This window comes from Nipponia nippon, unplaced genomic scaffold (assembly GCF_047370975.1).
Source record: "Nipponia nippon isolate SJK-2023a ecotype South Korea unplaced genomic scaffold, ASM4737097v1 scaffold_10, whole genome shotgun sequence".
In the NCBI taxonomy this organism is placed as follows: Eukaryota; Metazoa; Chordata; class Aves; order Pelecaniformes; family Threskiornithidae; genus Nipponia; species Nipponia nippon.
Genome location: NW_028262291.1, coordinates 10,152,094 through 10,176,942, shown reverse-complemented (window position 1 = coordinate 10,176,942; position 24,849 = coordinate 10,152,094). Strand labels below are relative to the sequence as shown.

Here is a 24,849-nt window from a genome sequence, read left to right as displayed (position 1 = left end):
AGCCCACAAAAACCACTCCGTCACACATTTCATAGTCAAAGGTTATTTTTTTAATGATTAGCCTCAGCTGGGATAGCCTCTGTCAGGCTCAGCAAGAGCGGCTCACAAAGGTAGGTGGTGTGTGGGTCTTGATTGCCTACAGAGCTCTGCCCTGGCTGAGAGCCTGGCATTAATTGCTGTAGTCCTTCTCTGCAACCATCTGTTTCTTCACCTGAAATATGCTCAGCTGGTCACTCCTCCAGTATCTATATCATTCCACTGTTTTTTTTTTATTGTTGGGGTTGTTTTTTTTGGTCATAAAAGGGTAATGTGCAAGGTAAGGTCATAAATACATTACTTAGGGACAGTCTTGCTGCTACACTGTAATGACAGTGCTATAGAGACATAAACTGCAGAATTTTTCAACAGGCACAAGGAGGCAAACTATCTGAATTAATACTATTAAATGAGCCAAGCTGTACAAAATGTAAAATGCTTGGGTTTAGCATTAAACCTTGTTGTATTCTTTTTTCTCCTGGTTTGGTGCACTATGGGCTTGCATCTGTTTCATTTAGCAGCCGCGGGAGAGGCTTAACACTGCTTGGTTCTGTTATTTCCCTGGCCCTCCCTTCATTCCAGATCTAAAAAAAGCAGAGGGGGTAGGATACGACAGCTGTGGAAATCCTGAGCAGCCCTTGCAGTGTTCAGTGGAGAAATGATGCTGAAAAGCCCCACAGTGTAATGCCAGCAGCCCAGCTAGCCCATTCAGGTACAGGGAGGTAATGAGAGGATTGCCAGGGTAGTGATGGTGAAGCTGAACAGCCTCAGTGGGTTGTGGTTTACATCAAATGCAGACACTTAAAACCTGGGTGTCAGGTTCTCAGGATTGCGACCAAGTGTTAAGGAAGTGAGTAAATTACTTAAGGCTGGTTTAAAGAGGCTATAAAATAAATTTTTCTCCATTCATTTCTCTCAAGCTTGTTTTAAGAGTCAGCATCAACAGTCTTTATTTTCAGTGCATTGTTATTACTTACTTATGTAGAGACATAGGTGTATGCTGCCTTTCCTGGACCAAAAGATAACCCATCCCCTTCTCTCATCTTTAATGTTAACTCATTAAACTTACAGGACAGTATTATACTCTAATAGCAAGTGAAGCCCAAGGTCTCGCTGGTCTTACACCAGGTTACATGTAGGGATGAGAGCTAAACTCTGCAGGAGATGGTGTAAAATAGCAAAAGCAATTAGAATGATGAGGAGCTATTTTCTAATCTCAGGCAGTTTGTTGATCGCTCAAGTGGTCAGGGAAGACAGTTATCCTGGCTAGTGTATCTACAAATGAGTAATTCTCACAAATTTAGTAATTTTTAGCTCCTCCTGTACTCTTAGTAAAAAAACATAAATGACACTCCTGTAAATATATTCTTGTGTCAATCTAGTTAATATTTTAAGAGGCTGTCATTGTTTCATTTCAGAGGCTCCCTTCCCTCTGTTTGTTAGAAGGGATTCATGAGAACCTGGCTCACCTTTTCTCTACCATTTTTATTATATTATAAACCTCTTTCTCTCTTTACCTATGATTAACAACCTCAGGAAACGGAATCTAATTTTCTAGCGTCTCTCATGTGGAAGTCTTTCTGTGACACAGCTGTTGCGACTCTCTGTGTTTGGACCAATTTCTATTAGTTCTGTATCCATTTTGAGAGGCAGTGTATAGACCCAATATAAGAATATGGCATCTAAATATATTATGACTTTCACGTGTTTTCTTTGTGTGCTGTTTTGACTGTGACTATGTAGTGGGCAGACATCACTACTGAGCTGCACTAATTATTTCCTTTTCAAGTTTTAAAGAAACAAAGACCATTTTGCATGGACCACAGCATCTATGTGAAGAAAAGTATACAGGATAATTATTATAACTATCAGCTTAACCCAATAATGTAAAAAGATAAGCATGCACCTTTAATATTATTGAACCAGCATTACTGAAATTACTCCTTGGCATAGTTGTGTAATCACGTAGGCACTGCTTTGGATTTTCAAAATCAAATCGAGAGACAAATCCTCCCACATATGAAACATGTCACTTAGTTATGTTAACATGCATGCAGCCCATGTCTTTACAAGTAGTATTTCTATATGGCTATTCCATGTCCACAGATATGTCTGTATTTTAGTTGAATGACTCATAATGACCTACTATTTTTATGCATTAAGGGCTGGCTGGAGTACCAAAGATTTACTCTCAGCATAAATCTGTGAGGAAATATTTATAAAATATATTTCTTGCACCAGCAAGACTAAAAAGCAAACCACACTGCAAAAATGAAAACTAATATACACTTTATATTTTTTTTTGTTTTAAAAACCAAACCAAGGTTGACTTTCCATTTAGCTCAGAGTGCATCACTTGGAAGCCTTGTGTTTTGTTAACAAGGATGAACATTACATGCTCTTAGCTCCTTTTTGTCTTTGCAACTAGTAAACTGAGTGCTTTTGGACCTCTTCTTTACCATCATGTAGCGTTCCTGAATTCCACCTCCACAGAGTGTAGAACATTCTGTCCAAGCAGTCCATGGTTTCAGCCTACAAACTGAAAAAATAAGTAATTTGATTAAGTTTTTAGTATTTATTTTCTTATTTATTTTATTTATTTTTTACTTTTTTTTTTTTAGTATTTGTGTACCACTATGCATGTGTGCACACTCACATCTTTTGAATCTAAGCTAGCATATTGCCTAGTATATTACAGTAGAAATTAAGAAACCCCAGTTAAGTATAATCAAGATGCATTTGGCAAACACTAAAAAAATGTATTAAAAAAGAAATTTACTGTCTACATTATAAAAGATAGATGAAATTAAGAAACTGTTAAATGTCAGACAAGCGTGAACCACAACTTAGCAGTAATTCATATCCAGATAATGTAAACTATACCACAAGATATTATGTTTTATTGATTTGAGGCATCAGTGCTTGATAATACTGTCCCTTATTGAAAAAGCAGTCCAAGCAGATCTCTCAGAGCAGTCTGAGTCTGAATCAGATTACTGAGGTGGAAATCAATTCAGTTTTGAAATTCAGCGTCGGCTCCAGGAACAAATACTTTCAAAGTTCAAAGGTAACTGGATGCAAAGACAGGTCTGCAGAAATTGCAATCAGTCCTTTGCCAGGTCTAAATTCTAGATTTTTTCACATTCCACAGTTTGTAGTGAAGAAGCGAAAATATTTTCAGTGATGGGACATGGACAGATATGAGTCTTTCTCCATTATGTCCTAAACTTAGGTCACACGTTTTTGGTGACAGGCAAACACTGAAAGTAGCTATGCTTTATTGCTAAAACTTTCCCTAGGCTGAAATGCTGAAAATGTTCTTGCAGCATGAATTGGAGCTGCTCACAAACTCCTGTTACGCAGAAGAGACAAAGAGACATGAGCATACCGAAAAATGGTTTCACACTCACCTGGATATTGCTCACTATCTATATTTTTTTTTGCTTGTTCACTTCTCCTTTTCTCCCGCGCCTCTTTCCAGCGCCTTTTTTCCATACCTGGGCCTCTCAGGCATTTCCTTACTCGACATTTTGTACGTTGGACAGTTTCTGGGCATGCTGTTCCTCCAAACTGTGGTTCTATTTTAATCATTCTTGTCCTGATCATATGGCCCTTTCCACATGAGGTATTGCATTCGGACCACTGGGACCATTCTGTTAGTTCACAGTCGATGGCTGCAAAGAATGAGAAATATTACACAAAAGCCGTGAGATCTAAACATAAGGTCAAGAAGAAACACACAAATGTGCCTAATCAGTTTCTACACCCAAAATGCATGAACACCACTTAAGCCTCCGGTCTTTTCAGCAAACATTGTGAGGCTACAGGTCAAAATTTTCTGAGTCCATTGCTAGCAGAACTATTATTTGACACTTTCCTCAATTTCTTTTTCAAGAGTGGTGCTGGCAGATCACTAAAATTACAAAGAACATATAAATAATTCTCCTGTGCCTTCTTAAATTTTCCCACCCATATGTCTGTTTTTATCATGAAAATCTGTTAAAAATTGAGTTATACTTACAAAGAATCTGATACCTCTGAGATCTAAGCCTTGCTTTACTGGTAGCGTTATGCAATAAGCAAGACTCACTAATACCCTTATGTCTTAAGTTTTCATCTTTCAGCACTGCTTAAAGCTTACAGCCCCAGTGAATAATAATCAAATGATATTTCACATTATTTAAGGAAAGCTGAATTAGCCAGTTACAGTCTAAAAGCCTTTTTAACCAATACTTTCCGTGAAAAATAATGTAATTAGTTATAAAGCCTCATAAACCAGCTGGCAACAGGACAATAAAAGTAATCATATCTTATTCATTCAGCAACGCCTTAGGCTATCACGCTTCACAAAGACTGCAAAGCAACTAGAAATTTGCACCACCCAAGAAGTGGGGGATTTTAGTGGAGTAAGGTTAGAAAATCAATGCAGCTGTCTCCACACCATCCACTGGCTTATATGATATTCCAGGTTGAAAAGGGATGTAAATCAGTAAAAAGGCTACGATACAGTTCAGAGATGTATCAAAGATGGAGCGAGCCTCTTTTGTGCTCTTTCTGTGAGCTAAAAGAATCACACAGGTGATTTTAATCCTTCCTTCCTAGCACACATTCCGCATTTGAGTAAAAAATAGGTTTTATAATTCTGACTTACTTACTACTGGGAAGTGCACAAGCTGTTGCCTGAAGTTGTAGTGTGTTAAATATGCAGAAACGATATACCCGAAGGAATACTGGTCATCAGCACAGGGTTAAGTAAGGCAAGCTGAAATTAAGACATGGTCATATTCCAGCTCTCAATAGCTGAAAGTGCACAATAATAATAGTAATACAAAAATAATAATAAAAAAATCCACAGTTGATGTCGCTCCTATCTAAGAAGTGATGCTAAAAAAAGGTGATAGAGTTTTGACCCATAGACTGGGACACACATAATTAGCCTCCTCTTTCCAGAGAGTTTCCCACACTTACGGCATTCGGGCAGCATGCATTTTTCTGCTTGTTCCAGCTCCTCATTGCAGTCTCCAAGCTCGGCAGCAGATTTCAGCATCCTTTGCCGGGTTCGCATTCCCTTCCCACATGTAACACTGCAGTCACTCCATTCAGACCAAGGAGAGAGTAGACAGGGGATGGTATCTAACACGAAAATAAAAAGGTGATGAATTCTTGTTATACATAAATTACAAAGGTATACATTCTGAAAATAATACAGGTGGAAAATATACTATGTTTTATCTGTCATCAACCAATTATACTTTGTTGTCACTTTGGACAAAAGAATCACAAGCTGAATGATGTTGTTGAAGAAGCTCAGAAAACACTATATTAAATTGAAAGGTTTGCATAGTTTTAATACCTTTTCTTTGCTATCTTATTCTATATCTTACTGATATTTGCTGAGTCCCAGTGCTTCCGGGAAATAAATAGGTTAAGAAGGTATGTTTCAATCTAAACTCCTGTAAAAAAAACTGGATTGTTGCAGTGGACAGAATGGGAAGTCAAACTGATATAGTTTAAAATTGGATACTTCCACATTTTATCTACCAAAAATCTTTTTAAACTTAATTCTTTCTGTCTTTGATGAAAATCTTAACATTTCTTAAGAAATTAAAAACAATATTAATAGTCACAGTAAGGGTGAGACTGTCTGACTGCACAAAAAGAGCACCTCAATTTCTGAACTGTTCATGGACTAAAAGGAGAGGCACTGTTTTATTCTAGACATGATTAAATATACCTCATACTCCATAAATTAGAGTTGCTTATATATCACTTGCTAATATACACATCACTGTATGGGTAATACAGTAATAGCATACCACTGAATATTTTTTACTGATACTCTCATCCTGTTGGTGAACCTGATATTTAATGCACATTCCCTAAGGGATCTAATTTTAAGGAGAATATGAAAAAGCAACTTTGCTTCTGGTTTAGCTATATTCTTTGTGTGATGGAGCAACGTGTCAGAAATGGTTCCTCTATAGCAGAGGAGATAAACTCATGGACACTTACGGCATTCAGGCATCATGCATTTCTCTGCCTCTGTAGTTTCTGCCTTGCACATGGATCCATCAGCGGGAGTCATCTTGATCATTCTGTGTCGTCTCTTCATCCCCGTGCCACAGCTGGCACTGCATTCATCCCACTCTCCCCATTCAGTGACAAGGCAACTGCTAGGGGCTATTCAAAATGGACAGAGAAAATCATTCACTACTAGAGCTCATATAAAAAATGTTTTGGGCAGCGCTCCTGCTATTGGCTGGATTTACAAAGCTAAATAAAATACTTACAACATTCCTCATTTACAATACATTTCTCAGTCTCTTCAGTAGGCACTTTGCACATAGAGCCATCTTCGGGGAATTGTTTTACATATCTCTCTCTAGATCGCGTTCCCATCCCACAGGAAACACTACAGGGGGACCATGTAATCCAGTCAGACATCATGCAAGTGGAACCATCTAAAATACAGAGAACCATTTCAATTGCTAACATTAACACACTTGCTGATAAATCAAGTTGCCCATTTGTGTGCATATCACTTTTATGCTGCCTCTCACATTCTATCCTCTCCCCTATTGCTTACTTTACTCCTTTCCTTTATACTTGTGCATACTTCATGCACCAACTCAGATGAACTGCAGAATTGGCCAGAGACAGCTTCAATTTGTATTCTTCAGCAATTATTCCTCTGTTTGCCATAACCCAAGTCACACAGCAACCAACAGCTTTAAGAATTTTAAAGGAAGAGTAAACACTACAAAGTGTTCTTCTCCACCCTTTCCTCTCGATTACCTTCATCACTGCAGCCTGGACCCATGCATGGCTGAAAATCTTGGGTATCTGGGCAGGGCACACTGAGGTCCAACTGAGCTTTAAGCATTCTCTGCCTCATCCTCTTGCCCTTTTCACAGGTAGAAGAGCTGCAGGCTGACCATGGGGACCAGTTTGAATATATGCAGGTCTCAGGGGTATCATCTAAAAAGTAAGAAAAAGCAATGAACATTGAAAATAGATTGTCCTCCATTTGCTTCTCTTTACTTGGCTGGTGATTACTTTAGATGCTAATAGGATCTGCAGTCTATCTTCTCTGTTTTTAACCCAAAGGAAAAAAAGAGACCAATTCCTAACTTTCATTAATTTTTTTTTTTTATTTTGAACCCCAAAAGGCTTCTCTTACTGCTTTTATTGTTATTGTCGTCTTCTAGGTATACATGCAATTTCTTTGCTGTATACAGGAAGGCTAACAGTAGATACCAGAAAAGATGAAAACCTAAATCACTTTTTGGCACTGAGCGGGACTTTTGCTCCTATGTCAGTTTTGTACTTTATCTAGAAATGACAGGGGAGAGTGGAACAAAATATAAATTCGTACAGCACAAACTAATTTAAAAAGTACCTTCCTCTTTTTCCTCTGGTGCTAGGTCTGCCACAATATCATCTATGTTATCAGGTACGATATTGCATTGCTCCCCCTGCAAAGAAATTATTGTGGAGATTGGATATAGGAAACTCATACGTGTACGCAGCGAAAGGGGCTAAAACAGTATACTGTGAGGCACTATTGTATCTGCAGCACTTTTTTCTCCGCTAATTCCTATGCATACTTAAAAAAAAAAAAAATCCCCAGTTAGGCAGATGCAGCAATTACCAGAAGTAGGAGAAATAATACCTTAAGACAGTTTTAAATTCAAGCAACAGTTTTAGTTCTTTTCTGCCAGTATCTTTGTTATGGGTAGGTTAAGGAGTGTAGACTTGGGGGGAGGGGACAAGAAGGATTGGGTTTTTGATTTATGAAGTGGGGTTTTTGCTTGCTTGAGAATTTTATACATATACATTATACCTTGCGTGCAATTCTTTCAATGACAACTCTGGCTACCAGCTTGATAGATCCTCCTTCTGGATCATAAAATGGACTTTGAGGATGATCTAAGCTTGTAAGTGGTCTGATCTTCTCTTGAGGCACTGTAGGTTTGTTAGGAGACTGCAATCAAAAAGAAAAAAAAAATGTTAAAAAAGAAATTAATTATTATTAATAATAATATAATTCATCTGCAGAAATTAAAACTTCTCCAAAATGCTAAATTGGGAAATTCCAATATAAGATGAACTTGGTACGTTCATACTTAATGGTAAGGTGTTGAGTCTTTTTTTGTCAGGAAGCACTTTTCTAACACTTTAGGATTCAACCCCGAAGCTGGGTTCACGATAAGATGTATGCCTTGTTGTGTGGTTAGCTAACTATATTAATAAAAAAAAACTATTTAGTATGCCTCCAGACCTGAAAATACGTGTGGTATATGAAATATGTGGAATATCTGTGGTATTTGAGGATGTGATTAATCTTACCTAACTTCAGCTCTCTATACTGTCTGTATAGACACACAGTGTAGGTACACTTGTCACCCATGGAGACCTAACCCACTCAGTAATTTGACGTAACTCATTTGGTCAAAAACAGGACTTTACCTGAGGATGATGTGAATCTCTTCCTAGACTGAGTGAGTGATGGAGACAGAGAAAATGGATGATTTTACAGTCTTGTAGTGATGAGAAGTCCAGAGTTTCAATCCCTGCTGTAAGGAATAGTTAAGTTTTCTGTGCCAAGCAGAATAGTTGGCATTGGGTTGAAACAGTAGAAAGCTCAAGTTGATGTGGCTGCTGATGGCACACAGATTTGTATTGAAGGGCTTGGACACCTTAATGCTTAGTTTTGGGGAAACCAAGTCCTCCATTTATTTAATAGGTAAATATAATAATATTCCAGGTGAATGTAATACTATCCCGTTAATAATAATGCTCAGGAAATGCAGACACAACAACCAACAGTAACTGTAGCTAGCATCTGTCTAAATGAGTTTTAATTCGTTATAAGCAAAATTTTTACTAGAGTAGTATAAAGGCATGTATGGCATTACCATGGATCAAACAGCTTTCATTCTTCACTGCTTTAAGGTAAACTTTATGTTTTGAATATATTACAAATAGTCCACATACCTCATAGCTAACCCCACTGTCTGTGCCAGCATCCCAGGGTATTAAATCCTGAACAACTTTCTGAACCCAGCCGCAGTCCTTGGTACAGAGGTCTTCGGCAGAGAGACCCACATTCCAGTCCGGGCTGGGGCCCAGCATGGTGAGGAAGGACATTAGGTGCCGGTGACGATCGACAGAAAACTCAGCAGAGGGAGCAGCTCTCCTGCAAATTGGCCATATGAAGACTATTAACAACTGAGTTCAAGTTTGCTGTTAGAGGGCAATGAAACTGGTGCTTCAAACTGGGAAATGCTGAACACTGGTATGACACTGTATCTGGTATGTGGAGATGGAGAAGCAGGACAGGGAGAGGACTGCTGCTCAGCACTGTATTTTTAGTCTCCGTGTACCATCTGAGAAACAGCTTTGATATCATTCAAGGACATTTACAGTTTAATGGGTGAGAGAGATGTAGCAATAAAGAGCTGCAGCAGCATCCTTATGTCTCAGTCATATAATAATAATAAAAAAATCTGTCATTATGCTTACAAAAATTTGAAGTAAAATAGAAGAAAAATACCCTGAGGTTTTGATTGCTGGGATACTTTTGACCTCCCCCCGCCCCCCCCAGATAATACAGATTCCAATACCAAAGTGCTTGGAAGTGCTACTGTGTATGTGTGTGCAAAATAGCACTCCTTAATAGAGTTTTAGTGCTCATGTGAGTGAGAGATTAATGGCCGTTGCCAGCCCTAGAGAGTTCAGCCAAGACTTTTGCAAGTTTCTGCCAGTGTATGTGAAAATGCCTCTATTCAGCCAGCCTTTGTCAGCTGTTCCCTTAGGAAGAAATTGTGCTGAATCACACAGTGCTCTGTGATGCTGACGAGCAACTATCACATTCTTATGCAAATGGAAAATAAAATCAGGCCTGAACTGTAGGTTTCTGTTCACAGATGAAAACCTGGACCTCTTCACGGCATCCTTCTCATGAGCAACAACAAATGTGGAGTTATTAAAATATGATTTTGGCAATTCTGCTCTACCAGTTACTGGTCTGATGTCAACCCAAGTTTTCTTCAGTTACAGAACTTGGATCAATACAGAGTCAAGTTGTTTTTTGGTTGGTTTTTTTTGTTTGTTTGGTTTTGTTTTTTTAATTTTATGCCAAAACACACTGCTTTATGAGCATCTAAAGACCATGTTTATTTTTAATATAAGTTTTTTTTACAGTGTTATTCATCTTCTCTTTTTGGGTTAGGTAGCTGTATATATATAAAATAATACACATATACTGTTCTTCCCTAGTCATAAGAAATTTATTCTTCCTATAAATGCTTGTATCTCTATAAAAATGTGGCATTTCATTTGTGTATTTTTTCTGGCTCACAGCATTCTCAGCACATTAGAAAAAACAGAACAGTCCAAAGACAGTGATTTTGAGTAGTCATTACGCAGTTTCAAATGTAAGATGTCTAAGTTAGTGTATCTAGTTCCCCTTCAAGAGGTAAGTTGTAGAAGCAGGCATTTGTTAATGGGTAAAATGTTCTGGCGAATTCTGTTCCAGAGTCTTTAGAAGTTGTTTCTTACTGTGTGAATTATCTTACATTGATTTAAAGACTCTGGGTAGAAGAGTTTCTAGTAAGTGTTTGATGACATTAATCCTGCCTTTCCCAGAAAGAGATGCAAATTACTTTTTTTTCCATGACAGATAGAACTCTGATTTCAATGGAAAAATTTGTGTAATGTGAAGTAATAAAATAATGAATGATGGTATTAACTTCACTCTATGAATGTGGTATCCTGATGTATTTGTCAAGTACATAGCAGTGATTAGTCTTAAAAAACCTGCTAACTGACTTCAATTAACAAAAGGATTTACTGCATTATAGGGGTTTCTAAGAATTCCCTATGTGAATTTTATATTTAAACCAGTACACAGCGGAAGTCTAAACTGCACGCAGTAAAAATAACAAAGTAATGTGTGTTTGTATACCTGATCTTTGTATTAAGAATATGTCAAATATGGACATTGCAGGAACAGAGACGCAGGTCAGCTCTTTCACGGGAAAAGCAAGGGCAGTGCGGAGGCGCTTACTGCTGCGTCTGGCACCTGAGCTGATACTAAGTTAGTTGGCAGGTATTGCGTGATGTTGCATTTCAATGCTCTGTGCACACGTGCTCTCAGGAAAGACAAGAGAGGCAGCCACAATCGTACCATTTAAAGGCAGGGGGTTGGAAATCACTTGCCTACTTCAGACACATTATAATGGAAATCTTTTGTCACCTGTTATTCTTGTGATAGGCACGTACAATTAAGGCTTTGAATGCTTTGTTAGGAAAGTAAATATTAATCATGTTATTAATATAAATCACAATTAATTGTGTATTTAAATTATAATTATATCAATATTGAAACCGTGTAAAGGAACACTTCAGTAGGAGATACTCTTTGCCTACAAGCCTTTGCATGTGTTAAAGTATATCCATAAACCGAGCCTCCCATAATTTTCCAATTTCAGAGCACTTCACAAAAATTACCTGTCTTCTGCTCCTTCTTTAAGACAGATAGCTATTTTCATGATCATTTTAGTGTATTTTATCCCATAACTGTTCAACACAGAAATGTAAAGATTAATAGAGGACAAATGGAGGCAACTTTTCTCCTCTTCCTTCCTCCACTCCTGTGCAGACACGTACACAATGCACATAGACACACTTTGCAGCAACATAGATCCACAGTGCAGCACAACATGCTAGGTTGGGCATTTTAAAAATTTTTATGTGCAGTGTTTAACAAGAAAGTATTTAAAATATATATTATTATTAAAAGGTATTTGTTGCACTTGCTACTTTATTCTATTAACTAATTTCTGCGTGGATACTTGTAAGCAGTATGCATACAAATTTGAACCACAATTGTATAATGTTGCTCAACATTCAGAGTCCTTCTTGAGTTGGTGTAATTAAAGAGAAACAGGCTGATCTAAGGCTCAGTTGATCTGAACTCCTACCTAGGCATGGGGATAGGCACTGATTGGGCTTATACAATAGAGGTCTTTGGTGGTTTCTTTCGGGGTTTTTGTGGTTTTTTTTTAAATAAAATGTCAAAATTCAAATGTTTCCAGTATCCACATGAATGGTTAATTTTTGAAGCTGGCAGAACCTAAATCCTTCCACGCATATCTCAACAACACGTCTGGCTCAAGTGTCGCAAGACTGGCTTATGGATCTCCCTGAAGGAAACTAGTGTAAAAATGTGTACCCTTAAACTGACCTTTTTCACTTCTGTATTGTCAACACACCTGATAAAACAGGAGTATATTACAAGTATAGATTGCCATTTTAAGGCTTTTAAATTTTAAGAACATTTTCTTCTGCAACAGGTTGAGCATGTTTGGTAATGCCCACAGGAAAAGCCTAAAGTTTGTAACTGATGTGAATTTGCTGTAAGAGACAAATATGTCCCTTTTCCTTCCCCTATACACATATATGCATAAAAACAGTGGCGAATATGAGTTGCAAAGCAGTCTAAACATTAGGTACGTTCTAGGTGACAACCTTGAGAGCTCCACAGGGCTGGGGAATCCTGCTTTCGGTGGCTGAAGCAGAGAGTACTTTTCTACTGTGAGCCTGATCATCTGCTGACAGTTCCTGTCACATAGTACGGAGTGAAGCAAAGTGCTAGCTAGTGTCCCGCATCCTAATTTTTCCATTTTCTTTATTTTTATTCTATTTTATTTTTCTTAGCATGATTTGGATCTGCAGCTATAGGGATGCTATATACTGAGCAGCGTAAGAAAATGCATTTTTTTTCCCCTGGGTTGTTTGTTGTTTGTTTTTTGTTTTTGTTTTTTTTTTTTTTTTTTAAGGTTAAAAGAACACAAACATGATTTTGCTTTACAAGCTTTTTCCCTAGGTGACAATCTAGTTGCTATCCCTGCTGGGGGTAGGGGTTTAAAAAAGTCTTTGACAAACCAACAGAAAACTCAACTTGCTGCAAGACATATTTTTGAGTGTTGAATCAATATTGTTGTGTTACAGGTACTGTTGTACCTGTAGAAGGTAATAGAGGACACATAAGGAAGGTGGTTGTGGAGAGTCACTGGATAGAAATAGTAAAAATAGTATTTTGCAGAATAAAACTTTGAGGTTACTTTTGATTTGATATTTGATTAGTATACACATAAAAGACACAGAAAAAGGCAGCCTGAGCATGTACTCTTTGTCCCTATGACACTAACTAGCTCAACAAATAAGACTATCGATAGGCTTGAGTTTGTACCATTAGAATCAATGGAAATTGTACTACTGGATGCTGCGTGTTCTATATTCGTATAAGAAAGCCGTTTGCCTCACCCATGCATAAAGAATTTTCCAGCAACACAAAAGCCTGTTATAAAAGGACAGATTTGAACATGAAGAGCATCTGTATTTCCACTGCAAAGTGCAGTGCAGTGCAGAGAATCTCTTGCTAGCTGTTAAACTCACTGGGCTGGCTGCTAGAAGTGATTCTAGCTGTGGCAGCACAAATACAAATAATTTTTTCAAATAAATTAAAACAATGTATTAGACGCTTGTTATGCAGCAGTGGAGGAAAAACCAACAGCCTGAAAGACCTTCAGAAATATTGAACTTGTGCAGTGCTTCACAGTTATACAAGTTCTGACTTCAGTTGTGGGTAAAAAATAATGTTGTGATTAAGTGGGCATATTAGAACAGGAGAGCGTAAAATACTTATTGTTGTTATAGCTCTTTGAAATAAAATTCTAATTCAGGTAGGCTTATATATTTTATGCTGGGGGAAAAAATCTGATTGATTCCACAGATTTAATAACTATATAGAGCATATGGCAGTTTGAAATAGCTTAAACCTCTCCAAGTTTCTTCACAGAGCTGTATTACGGTATAATCATCCTAAGCTTATTATTAGAGTCTGGATACTAGAGTCATTTGAGTATACCTGGACCTGATCTTGCTTGTGCTGAGGATAATGTAGTAGCCTTTTCAGCTAGGAAGAAAAAAGTGTAAACACAAAAGAAACCAGTCCAAATCTGACGACTGTCGGAGGAGGTAGGTAGTTCAGAGCGCTGTGGGCCATATTGCCACTGGTTTAGTGTCAATTCTAGGTGGTGCTGATGATGTGAAAACACTGGGTTTTTTTAAGCTGAGAGTTTATCTGATTACATAGATCATGAAAACTGCATATTTTAGGGAAATAGTAAATTAATTGCCTATTATACCTCTAGTCAGCAAAAGTGACATCCTTCTTTTTTAGAGGCTTACACTACATCACATATACACTTTCCAGGATGAACAATGTATTTATACATCTTTAGAACTTTTTGCTATTGATACAAATAGCATGAACCACATGAGCATGGAACCACATTTCACACACTTGAACTTCCAACTCTGCACCTCCTGCCTACCAGCAGCACCCACGCAACATCTGTTGTACTGAATAAACTTTAAAATCATAACATCATGAAACGTGCACTAGCTTCGAAGAAAAGAAAAGAAGAAAATTAAGATCTAAAATTGAACAGAAAATACTACTCTCCTAGAAGTCCGCAACTAACAGAACAAATTAGATGGCATATTTAGATGACGTATTATTAAGAAAACCATTTATGAAGTGAATCAGAAGAATTAGGACCATTACGCAGACAACAAAGTTTTATGCGCAGATATCAACACCTGAACATAAAAACAGAATTTCAGAGTTGCACAGAAGGGGGAGAATCCTTCTTAAGTTCTGCTTAAATGCAGAGCAGGTAAGCATTTAACCTAATGAATAATGTAAACACGTGCATGTCCCAAAAGAGCCAGGGAAAAGACGACTACAATAAAATGAACACTGAGTCAATGAAAATTTGACTGACATCCATATAAAAAGTTGAAAAGCACTTTAATGCCAAGCTGTTATTGTCTCTGAGCACCAAATCAGAGGAGGTGATGGTAAGGGTCTGGCTATTTCATTTCATAATGAAAGAATAAAGAAAGCTGCAACAAATTCTTATCCATTTACCTATTGGACTACAAAAAGGCCTGCCTAACAACCTCTTACTTTGCTGTATGTAAGCTCTTAAAATGAGAATGTTGCCTATAACCAGCTAAAAGAGATGGATATGTAATTGCATAAACAACTAAGGGAGTATGTCATTACCACTGACATTAAAACCACTAATCAGAACAAATACTGTTCTAAAATATCATTAATCTGAGTATTTTTAAAAAGCATTACAAAAGGAAGGGACTTCGTGTAGCACATCTTTTAGACATTTTTGTATTGTCATCTACATGTACCTGGCATGCTACATCAGACAATAATGATATATTATTCATTAATATACCACCTATTTGATTTAATACCTTCACAATGGGTATACCTTAATGATACGATTAACAAATGTGAACAGGCTTTCCTCACTGAAAAAAATTCTCAGATATCTCAAGTTAGGATTGCAGGTTCTGAAAACTGCTGATTTTTGTGTGTGTTCTTTGCAGGTTGTCACAAACCAGTTAGGTGTGGTAACCCCAATGGTGCTGTCGCCATTTCCTCTTGTTTGGAATAACTTCCTGTCACCTTTAGATCACTTACTGTGCATTTACAATCAAACAAAGGAAGCCTTTTGCAATATATGGCATTACTGCGTTTTATCCAGGCCAGGCTGACGACAAAGCCAATGGACTCTACAGGTATGAATTCAGGAAACCTCTCTTCTTCACTTCCTAGGAGCTTTGGGGATACAAATTGTCTGCCCAGAGCAATTACAGCTATATTTACAAAGGAAATCCTATGGGATGTTGTAAGAGCACTGTTGCTTTGTATCTCCTTTTCACTTGGCTCATCTACAAAGCCCTGACCATGCCCTGTTTGTCCTGAGAAACAGTGATGAGAGAACAGTTCTTCAGCCCAGCATAAGAACCATCACAGCCAGATTTCTGATCATTTCCTCTCCCACTAATACCAGATAAACAGCATAGCCTTATTTATGGGACTGTTTTAGCAATGAACTCTGGTTTGCTATCGATTTAATTTATTCTGAATATTAGATTACAGCAAGTATCTCCTTTTAACAGAAATTACTATGAGGCTATTTATTGGAATATCTACAAAATGTAGATAATGCTTCACATTCCTGTCAAAGACTTTAAAATAGTATTGTCGTGCATTTCAAAACCATTTATTTTGCAAGTGTCAAAAGCTTGGAATTGCATTTTACATTTCCCCGGTCCCAGTGTAATCTCTGAAGATATCCAACATCTCACCACCTTTATTGATACGATACACATTCCATTTCATTCAGTATCTGTATCCATCTAACCTACATATGCCTTTCGGGGTCTGGAGATGTGAATTAGAGTAAATGTTTCATTATCATTACATTCAAGGAGATAACAATTGGAAGTTTGAAATTTTGCATATAGATTTCTACTCACTAGAAATTTAAATGGCAAGTCGTTCCAGTCACTCAGTGAGTATTTACACAAGAATGAGGAGTTAGGATTAGTAAGTAGGCATATAATTGCATGAAAATAATGCATACATGATTACTCACGAAATCATAAAGGGAAATTATTTTGGCATAAGGAAAGACAACAGATGGTTGGGAAATAACCATAAAACAGTAACTACCAATGGGAGGAACATGTAAAGAAAACAAAAGCAAGGATAGAATAGGATGAGTAAGTTTTATTTAATTGGATGGCCATTAATTTCCATGAACAAATAGTATAAAGTTCTTGCAGTGATTGTTCTTAGTTAAATCTTTTCTATGTTTTAATATCCAACTTTTTTCCTTGCCTAGTGACATTTGAATTTTAAATAGAAAGTAAATGGTAAGTGATAGAAAATGGAACTGCCATATGTGCTTGCTCTGACAAAAAAATGATCGATGCAATTTTTTTTTTCTTTTCCAACAAACACATATGTTCTTCCTTACTTTTTTGAGATTGAATTATGAATTTCTTAATGTGGGTGTCAGACCATCTGTCAAACAATGAAGTTTCCCTAAGTCTCAATAATACACATAACACTTAAGACATAATTCCTTTTAGAAGCATGATATAGTTTTGTGATTAGTTTTTTTTTAGTCAACGCTTAATAAATGTATATAACTATAAATGCAAAGACTCAGGTAAACACAGTACTTTACAATAGCATGTGACTTCATGCTAGGAGAGGTAGAAGTTTGCAGCCTTGTGCTGCTGGTATATAACCCAGCATTATTTAGTCCTGTTTTCTGTGAAAAATAAGAGACTATGTTCTCTTCTCATTTACTTAGAGCTCTGGAGAGCCATTAAAATAGAGTACCAAGTTGCGAGGGCAGTGTATGGTCTTGGGTTTACTCATTCTTGTTAAATTCCTAAAATTTAATAAAATGGAAATTCATATGATTAAAGCTTTTATCTTCTATTAATTATCCAAATATATACATGCATTTTGAGTTCAATCACACCCAATCTCAATGAATTATAAAAACTGGTGAAAATACCAATTATTTTATATGGATTTTTAAAATGCATTTTGTCTGAGATTTACTTTAAGTAGTTATTTTGGTTTTAACAAAACAAATATTTCTGCTTTTTGGATAAAATTTAGAATTTATATTAAAAAAAATAAAAACACTGGGAAGATTTTCTGTTTTCAATGTGAAACCATAAATTTACCATTTAGATCCAATTCTTACATGAAAGCTTTCATTCTGAAGTCAAAGCCTCTTAACAAAAGTGTTTTGATTAGCTCTGCTGGTGCATAAACTGCTCATTCGACATAAATTACTCCTGCATACAGCTGTCAGGAGTTTACTGACACTTCTCTGAAACTTCCACAATACTTCAAGGCATACAAGCAGGGATCACCTCATGGTTTAGGGAAAGTGGTGGTCCGTAAGACGGCACATCAACAGTGCGGAGAAATGATATACCGCAGGAAGTTTTCTGACCTAAAATAGAGTTTAACCGTTAGCCAAATGCAAAGCTGGAGCACTCAGAATTGTTTCACAGCTTCAGAGAGATTTATGTATTTGCCTTCATGTCACCAAAAGTCACAACTGACTTTTTCCCTATATATTTTTTTTGTATATCAGATTGTCCTTTATGCATTACTATTTCTGATCAGACCGGGGGTAGAATTCTTCTATTTTTGACAATATGAAACATCACTGCATTAATCCCAGCTATCTATAAAGTCATAAAAGGAGAAAATAGCTGAGCTAGACACACCGTCGTGTTGCCATAGAAACAAGGAACTCTGTCTGGCCGCTTCATTCCTCTCATTTTGTACACAAAATTTCCTAACTTTGAAAATGTTTCCTAGTACTATACTGTCATTTTGTGGAAGGAAACTTCATGTACATCTGGGTTGACAGATATTGGCTTTTACCCCATTTTAGGATAGACAGCACAATGTGACAGTGGGAGAAAAAAGTGGGGAAAAAAATACCTCCAGAGATTTACAGAAATAGAAAGTAAAGACACACATGCTGTAGTGGCACTATTGCAATAAAATTTCTTGCCATGCAAGAATAAAAATATATCCTTTATAGAACACTATATTTGGGGGTGAGGGGAACCAACAGAAATCTGTGCAGACTGTCATCATATTCTATTCCTGGGACGCATGTCATCAAACTACTTAAGTTAATACGGCTTTTACCTGTAAGGCTCAAATAGTACACCCACACTAGTAAAAGATTACATTTAAAAAGCATAGAGCTACGAGAACATGGTATTTTAATTTTTTTTATTTCTATATTTCTTTGAAGTAGTAGATACCATAGAATGCCTAGAAAGTTCTGCAAGAATTTATTGTTACTACCACAGCTTATAACTAACTACATTTTTTAACAGCCTAAACCCAGAAATGTTAATTATTAAAATTACACTCCTGCTTCCTTGTAAGCAGTTGACCGTGAAACCTGAGTTTTTTAAAGACAAAGCCTTTCCATCACCACTGCAAAACAAATACTCTGCGAGAAAGCATTTTTTCCACATAGGACTATAACAAGAGATCTCATCCAAAAAATTGAGTACATAAATCTGAACAAGATATTTACTTTAATTGATGTTCTTGCATTTCTTCTACAGATAATGTCTTTTTCTTCTGAGAACTGGTTTCTTTTTGCCTTTGTTATACTTCCTATGAAAGCTTTTACTTTAAATAAGTTAGTTTCTAAGAAAATAGTTTGGAATTTGATCATTTCTTAGTTTTAGGGCTTCAAGATACTTTTTTTTACTTGTAATTAATGTAAGCATAATATAACTTAATTGTGGAATCACTAAAGAATGAGTGTTTCACATCTAGATCTGTCTATGTGTTTGTTATATAAACTCAGGTCCTGATTACTTCTTGCAAGAGTAATACTGTTGGCCATGATATAGTGTGCAAATGCCAATTCATATGCTCTGCTTTCCTCCACTTCTTCCTGCAGTTTCATCAAAATATCTCACTTTTAACTATTACAAATTGTTTTGCATTCCAAAAGGCTTCAATTCGAAAATGTTTCCGCCATCAGTCTGAGCTCTGGATTCTGATTTTGTTACCACTGCATTTTACTAGCTTCCACAGTGGAAGCTTTTGCAAAAATTTTGTTGATCCGTTTATGCTTTGCATAGCATCTCAAATAAGGTCAGTTTCTGAAGAAATAATGAGCTACCACATGTTAACAAGTGATCATAGGAATACTGAGATCCCTGTATATTCATTAAACTTGGTCACATGTGGATGACTTTTTCAATTCATTGATTATCAAGCCATTTTTCCAAAACATGGCAATACAAGACCTTCATAGTTAAACAGTTATTAGAACATTTTAAACATAGGTAAAACATTGTGTTTTCCTCTAACTTGGCATGAAAATTTCAATCTTAATACTTAACATGCAGTGAAATTAAACCAATTGAAAACAAGGTATTATAATCAGTATCCTACAAGGTGAACTATAATTGATAGATAACATGTCCCACATTTTGCACTTGTTAAAAAAATGAATCCATTGGTCAAATTCACTCAGACAAGAAAATGATTGAGCTTGCTATTTTCCTCTGTTCAGGCAAATCCTGAAATCACTTTCTGCTATTCTGGGTCAGCAATGAATTCTAATGCGTGGAATGACACTGCGCAGCATCCCATACGAGCACAGAGGGACAAGTATATATATATGTATATAGGACAAGTTTTAGTCGAAATCAGAGGTGCACTTCTGAGGTGAATTTCCCGTTGTGCTTTGGTTCATAGCCCGGAGCAATCTCAGAGTGCAGACCTGATTTCTTTTTGATCAATCTAGCCTGGAGTTTTTTCCCTGTGCTCCTGCTGCCATCAGGCAGCCACGCTCCATGTGGCGGCCACCCAAAGCAATCTCCCGTCCCCCAGCATGTCACTTCCTCAGCACTGGTTCACTCTACAGATCTGCTCCTGTTGCAGCATATTTCTTGCAGTGTATGAAGACTGTTCACGGTTATAAATTCATACACTATAGATATTGTAATGCTTTCACCATAGAATTAAAGTAGGGTTTTAAGTTTAGACAAGACATACCTCACGCAAAATCTTTTTAAAATATTCCCAGAGTGCCTATTTAAGACAAAATATGGGCTATACAATACAACATTACAACTTTTATTCTTATAAAAGCACATCTGTACTTGAAGAGAGCCACTTAGGGATTTAAAAAATACTTTCAAGCATCTCAAAATTTAAATCAACTCATCTGTCAAGAGCAAAGCAGATCACAATTCTTCAGCAAAAAACTCATGTATCTTCTTTCAGGATAACATAGATCCAGTGAGATGTCAAATATAACCACATTTCACTCATCCCACTTCATTACAATGGGAAGTCACTGAGAATAAATTTGCAATTCAGATAGTTCATCAGCCTATTTCCTTGTTTCAATTCTTCATGCTTTAGCTACTAGCAATTTTATATCTTTTTATTTTCAGTTGTTCCTGATGACTTGTTATCAATGAAACAGGCTTGTACAAATTTAATTATTTCTCTGCTGGAAGTTTTATTTTCCTGGATGCAGCTGTTACTGATTGAAAATCATGTTGTTGTGAATTCAGTGCACTACGGGTACAGTAATGTTGCTGTTGTAATGGCAATGACTAGTTTGGTTTTTATGGCCGATTTCCCAACCATGTGTTAGCCAAGTAATGTTCACACCACTGCAGTCAAAGAACTGTTGATATTGTAAGCTATTAGCTGCAGTTAACACCATAAGCTATTTTTCCTCCCAAGGAGCCCTAAAATGGTCATTAAAGTTTGCTTCAGGCAACAATCTGACACTGTCTTAGCATGATAGTTATTTAAGTTTCATTTTTAATCAGTTATTCTTTTTGAACTGTTCGTGCTATCCACTTTACTGTATGGAGAGAGACTGTACTCTCACAAATCATATTTACATAACTACTCACATGAGGGAAGTCAAGTGTATTAAATTGTCCCATATACTAAATGAATAGTTCCACACAAAAGAAGTTATTTGCACCTTGGCTTTGGAGTAAATCAGCTAACATTAATGGCATTACCATGCACACTGACAGAATTTATCTGTAGTATAGATATTAATTGGTTTTTTTAAGAAAATAATCTAAAATTGAAGGAATATTGAAATTTTTGAGTAAAGATCGTGTCTCCATGGAGCCTTACAGTACTGTTATGCTTCTTCTGCAGTAGTACTGCTGTTAATTTTATAACGTATTCTATATAATGATTCAATATGTAATATATTATGCAAGGGCCATACTATTCACAGTTTGGCTACTGTATTAAAGGAAAGAAAATGTCTTTCAAAAATCTGTTGTAACATCAAAACATTATTGGTGTCCAAAATAGCATTTTTTTTTTAGAACGGGACTGTGAGCTCCTCTGTGTGCACCTTTGACACCCCAGCTCCCCAAACGCAGAGCCACCGAAGTTCCACTGTATCGCAAACGCTCTGAAGTCATCAGGTTGCACCTGCAGTATAACACAGTTGCCCATGTGACCTACATTATCTTCTTTTAATTAAAATAATGTCCCAGCCCTTCATACATCTTCACTGTTTCCTCACCAAAAGATTTAACAGCTGCTTGGCTTTATAGTACACTTTACTGTTATGAGAAGAGAGTTAACTACACTCACTTTTCTCTATTAAAAGAAACTTAAAGGTAATGCAACCACATGCACGTACGTCATAAGGTGTTCAATGGGTGAAATGCAGCTATGGAAGGATATATAAACTTGTAAAGCAAGAAAATATCCGAACCTTACTTTCTTAAAAGTACACTGGAAGTGGAAGATAAATGCAGTGTTCAACCAATTAGGAGAAAATGCCTAACAAGTATGCAAGAAAAATGAGCATTATAAGGAATATAAGAAGCAGCAATAAATAATAAGCTTCCTTATTTCTATGTAACCCTCTGCTGACTCTTAGTCACACTAGGTGAAATTATACATGCATGATTTATTTTTCGAATCATTAGGTGGAACAGTGTTTATAAGCAATTTGTATAATCAAATGTTAATGATATACAGTGGATAGATGATTAAAGGACTATGATATGAGCTTTTCTTATCACTTTGGAGAAAACAATAAATAAAATTTAAACTATGCCCATTACAGCTGGTTAACTGGAGTTCACTCTGTATTTTGCCATTTGGAATGCCAGTTAAACCCAAATACAAATATGCGTGTTCTTTTTCTTAATTCTCAGATGGCTAGTCTGAGGACTTGATTAGTTAAGCAACTGAATAATTTACTCATTTCTGATGTAAACTTTTATAAATTACATTCTGATACCAACATCAGCTATTTATGGACAGTGCATTGCATGGCAGGACAGGAAATCATTTCAGCATTCTTAATGGGATAGGAAAAGAGTCACAGAACTGAAAGCGAGCAACTAATCTCAGAATTTGTTCACCCAGACATCACAGAAAACAAATCTTTTGTGGCTACATAATATTTTAAAAGGACTAAAGGTACAGTTTCATGTCATATGAAAAATTTTAAGTGGATGGATAGGAACTGGAATGACTGCAAAATTCAAAACCTCCTCTTCTCTGTTGAAGTTGATTAAAGAAAATTAGTAGGTACTTTTCAATTAATTTTAGTTTGTATGCTATGAGGAGTTTAGTGTTGTACTTGTGAATAATTCTATCAACCCTTAATAAGATGCTCTAGGAAGATTAATTCACAGAATTAACTTACAGACGTTGGCAGGTCTCTGGTCGCTAGGGCTCTGGGCATTTCATTATTTGTTATCTAAAGCCTCTCTGTTATCAAAGCTGAAAGGTGCATTGATTTGAATCTTCCCCTCTCAATGCTGATTAATATAGATTTAGCAGAGAACGGCATTTGGCTCTGACATTGGGATTCTGAGTTACACACAGCAAATGCCTGGCTCCAGAGGAAAACGGTACAAGAGGATTTCTGTTAGGGTTTGGTGCATAGGTGCATCCACGCTGAACCAGGTGGTGGCAGCAAGCTAATGAGCCATGCAGCACATCCTCCGGCTGGCACAGAGCATCCCTGGGATAACGGCTGGGCAAACAGGTGGGTTAATTTTATGACATGACTAAATGGACCATATTTTGGTTACGTGGATTTCCTAAACAGTTAAACAAACACTATTGGCTCTCCTTAAGTCATGTACCTTCCTGCCCTACAGAAAGCGTAGCATTCCCTACAGAAAGTGAAAGCATTTCTAGAAAGGTCACTTAAGGTGCATTTATAGCATGTAGGCATATACGAAGTGGTTTTATTTTGGTGTGTTCAAGCAGCAGCTGATGGAAGACCTGGCAGCGTGTGGGTTTGTGCCAGGGACTCTGAACACACGTTGGGGGCTAAGCTGGCCTGAAGGCTGCGCAACTGCACTTCTCTGCTCTTTTTGCTCAGACTGGCTCAGCTGGCTCAGACCTGTGCTGTTGTCACACATGATTTCAGCACATACCAACCCTATCCAAAATGCCTTAAAAAATGCAGCTGGCATAAACTAATTAATTATTTTAACCTTAATAGTTCTAATAATGAACTGCAGTGAACCATGTCAAAATTAAAAAATATGATACAAGGGAATAACCAAGTTGTTGATGCTAGCTTGGTTTTACCAAAATCAGAGCAACAAGTAAACAGGGAGAAACAAAAATCTTTTTTTTTTTCCTCCAGTAAGATCACTGATCAAGGCCATGAAACTACTCTATACATCTGTTTCTTTTTCCTCCAACAGTCTCCATGTTAAGCTCTCCAAAACAAATTACTTCAAATATAGATAGCACAAGAAGGTACTGATTTTGGATATAGCCTATAAATATTTATTAATATAGGTCTTATTAAAGGAAAAACACCAGCTTTAGTTGTGGCATGTGTGCACGTACATTTTATCCACATATGCAGTTTAGAAAGAAGTAGATAATTCGCATAGGTGGATAGGTAAATTAAATTCTCAAAGTCTCCAGATAGATAGGTATAAAGATCAATTACATAAATCCTGAAAAAGATTACTTCTGAAGGATTTTCAGAAAAATCTTAAAAAGATTCCTCAAATAACATATTTATTTTATAGGACAACACATAAGGAAATGTCTACTTGAAATCTTAATTCTAAAAACCCACTCCATTTATTATGAATATAATGCAAATGTATGTAGTTTTGCCCCTTTTCCAGCACAGAGAAATTAAGCAAGTAATGGAAAATCAATTTCAACTAGATCTAAGCAAATTATCGTTTCCTGTAAAAGTGTGGTTTTGGGTGAACAGAAACATTGTTTCTTAAGTTGAACTCAGTAAATATCAGTCAAAAAAGGAGACAAATCTAAGTGTTTTCTTTTCCAAAATTTACCTAATTCAT

At 36.6% G+C, this 24,849-nt stretch overlaps 1 protein-coding gene across 1 annotated transcript in view; it reads right to left on the bottom strand.

The window, feature by feature from the left end:
* Positions 1 to 281: 281 nt before the first annotated feature.
* SPON1 (spondin 1) overlaps positions 282 to 24,849 on the bottom strand; it is a 201,649-nt gene continuing 177,081 nt past the window's right edge. Inside the window, exons 8-16 of the mRNA XM_009461422.2 lie at positions 9,034 to 9,235; positions 7,880 to 8,020; positions 7,436 to 7,511; positions 6,832 to 7,014; positions 6,327 to 6,497; positions 6,049 to 6,216; positions 5,005 to 5,169; positions 3,447 to 3,710; positions 282 to 2,575 (exon numbers count right to left, since the gene is read on the bottom strand). Coding sequence (XP_009459697.1) covers positions 2,412 to 2,575; positions 3,447 to 3,710; positions 5,005 to 5,169; positions 6,049 to 6,216; positions 6,327 to 6,497; positions 6,832 to 7,014; positions 7,436 to 7,511; positions 7,880 to 8,020; positions 9,034 to 9,235 — 1,534 coding nt within the window. The 3' untranslated portion in view covers positions 282 to 2,411. The remainder of the gene's footprint in view (positions 2,576 to 3,446; positions 3,711 to 5,004; positions 5,170 to 6,048; positions 6,217 to 6,326; positions 6,498 to 6,831; positions 7,015 to 7,435; positions 7,512 to 7,879; positions 8,021 to 9,033; positions 9,236 to 24,849) is intronic.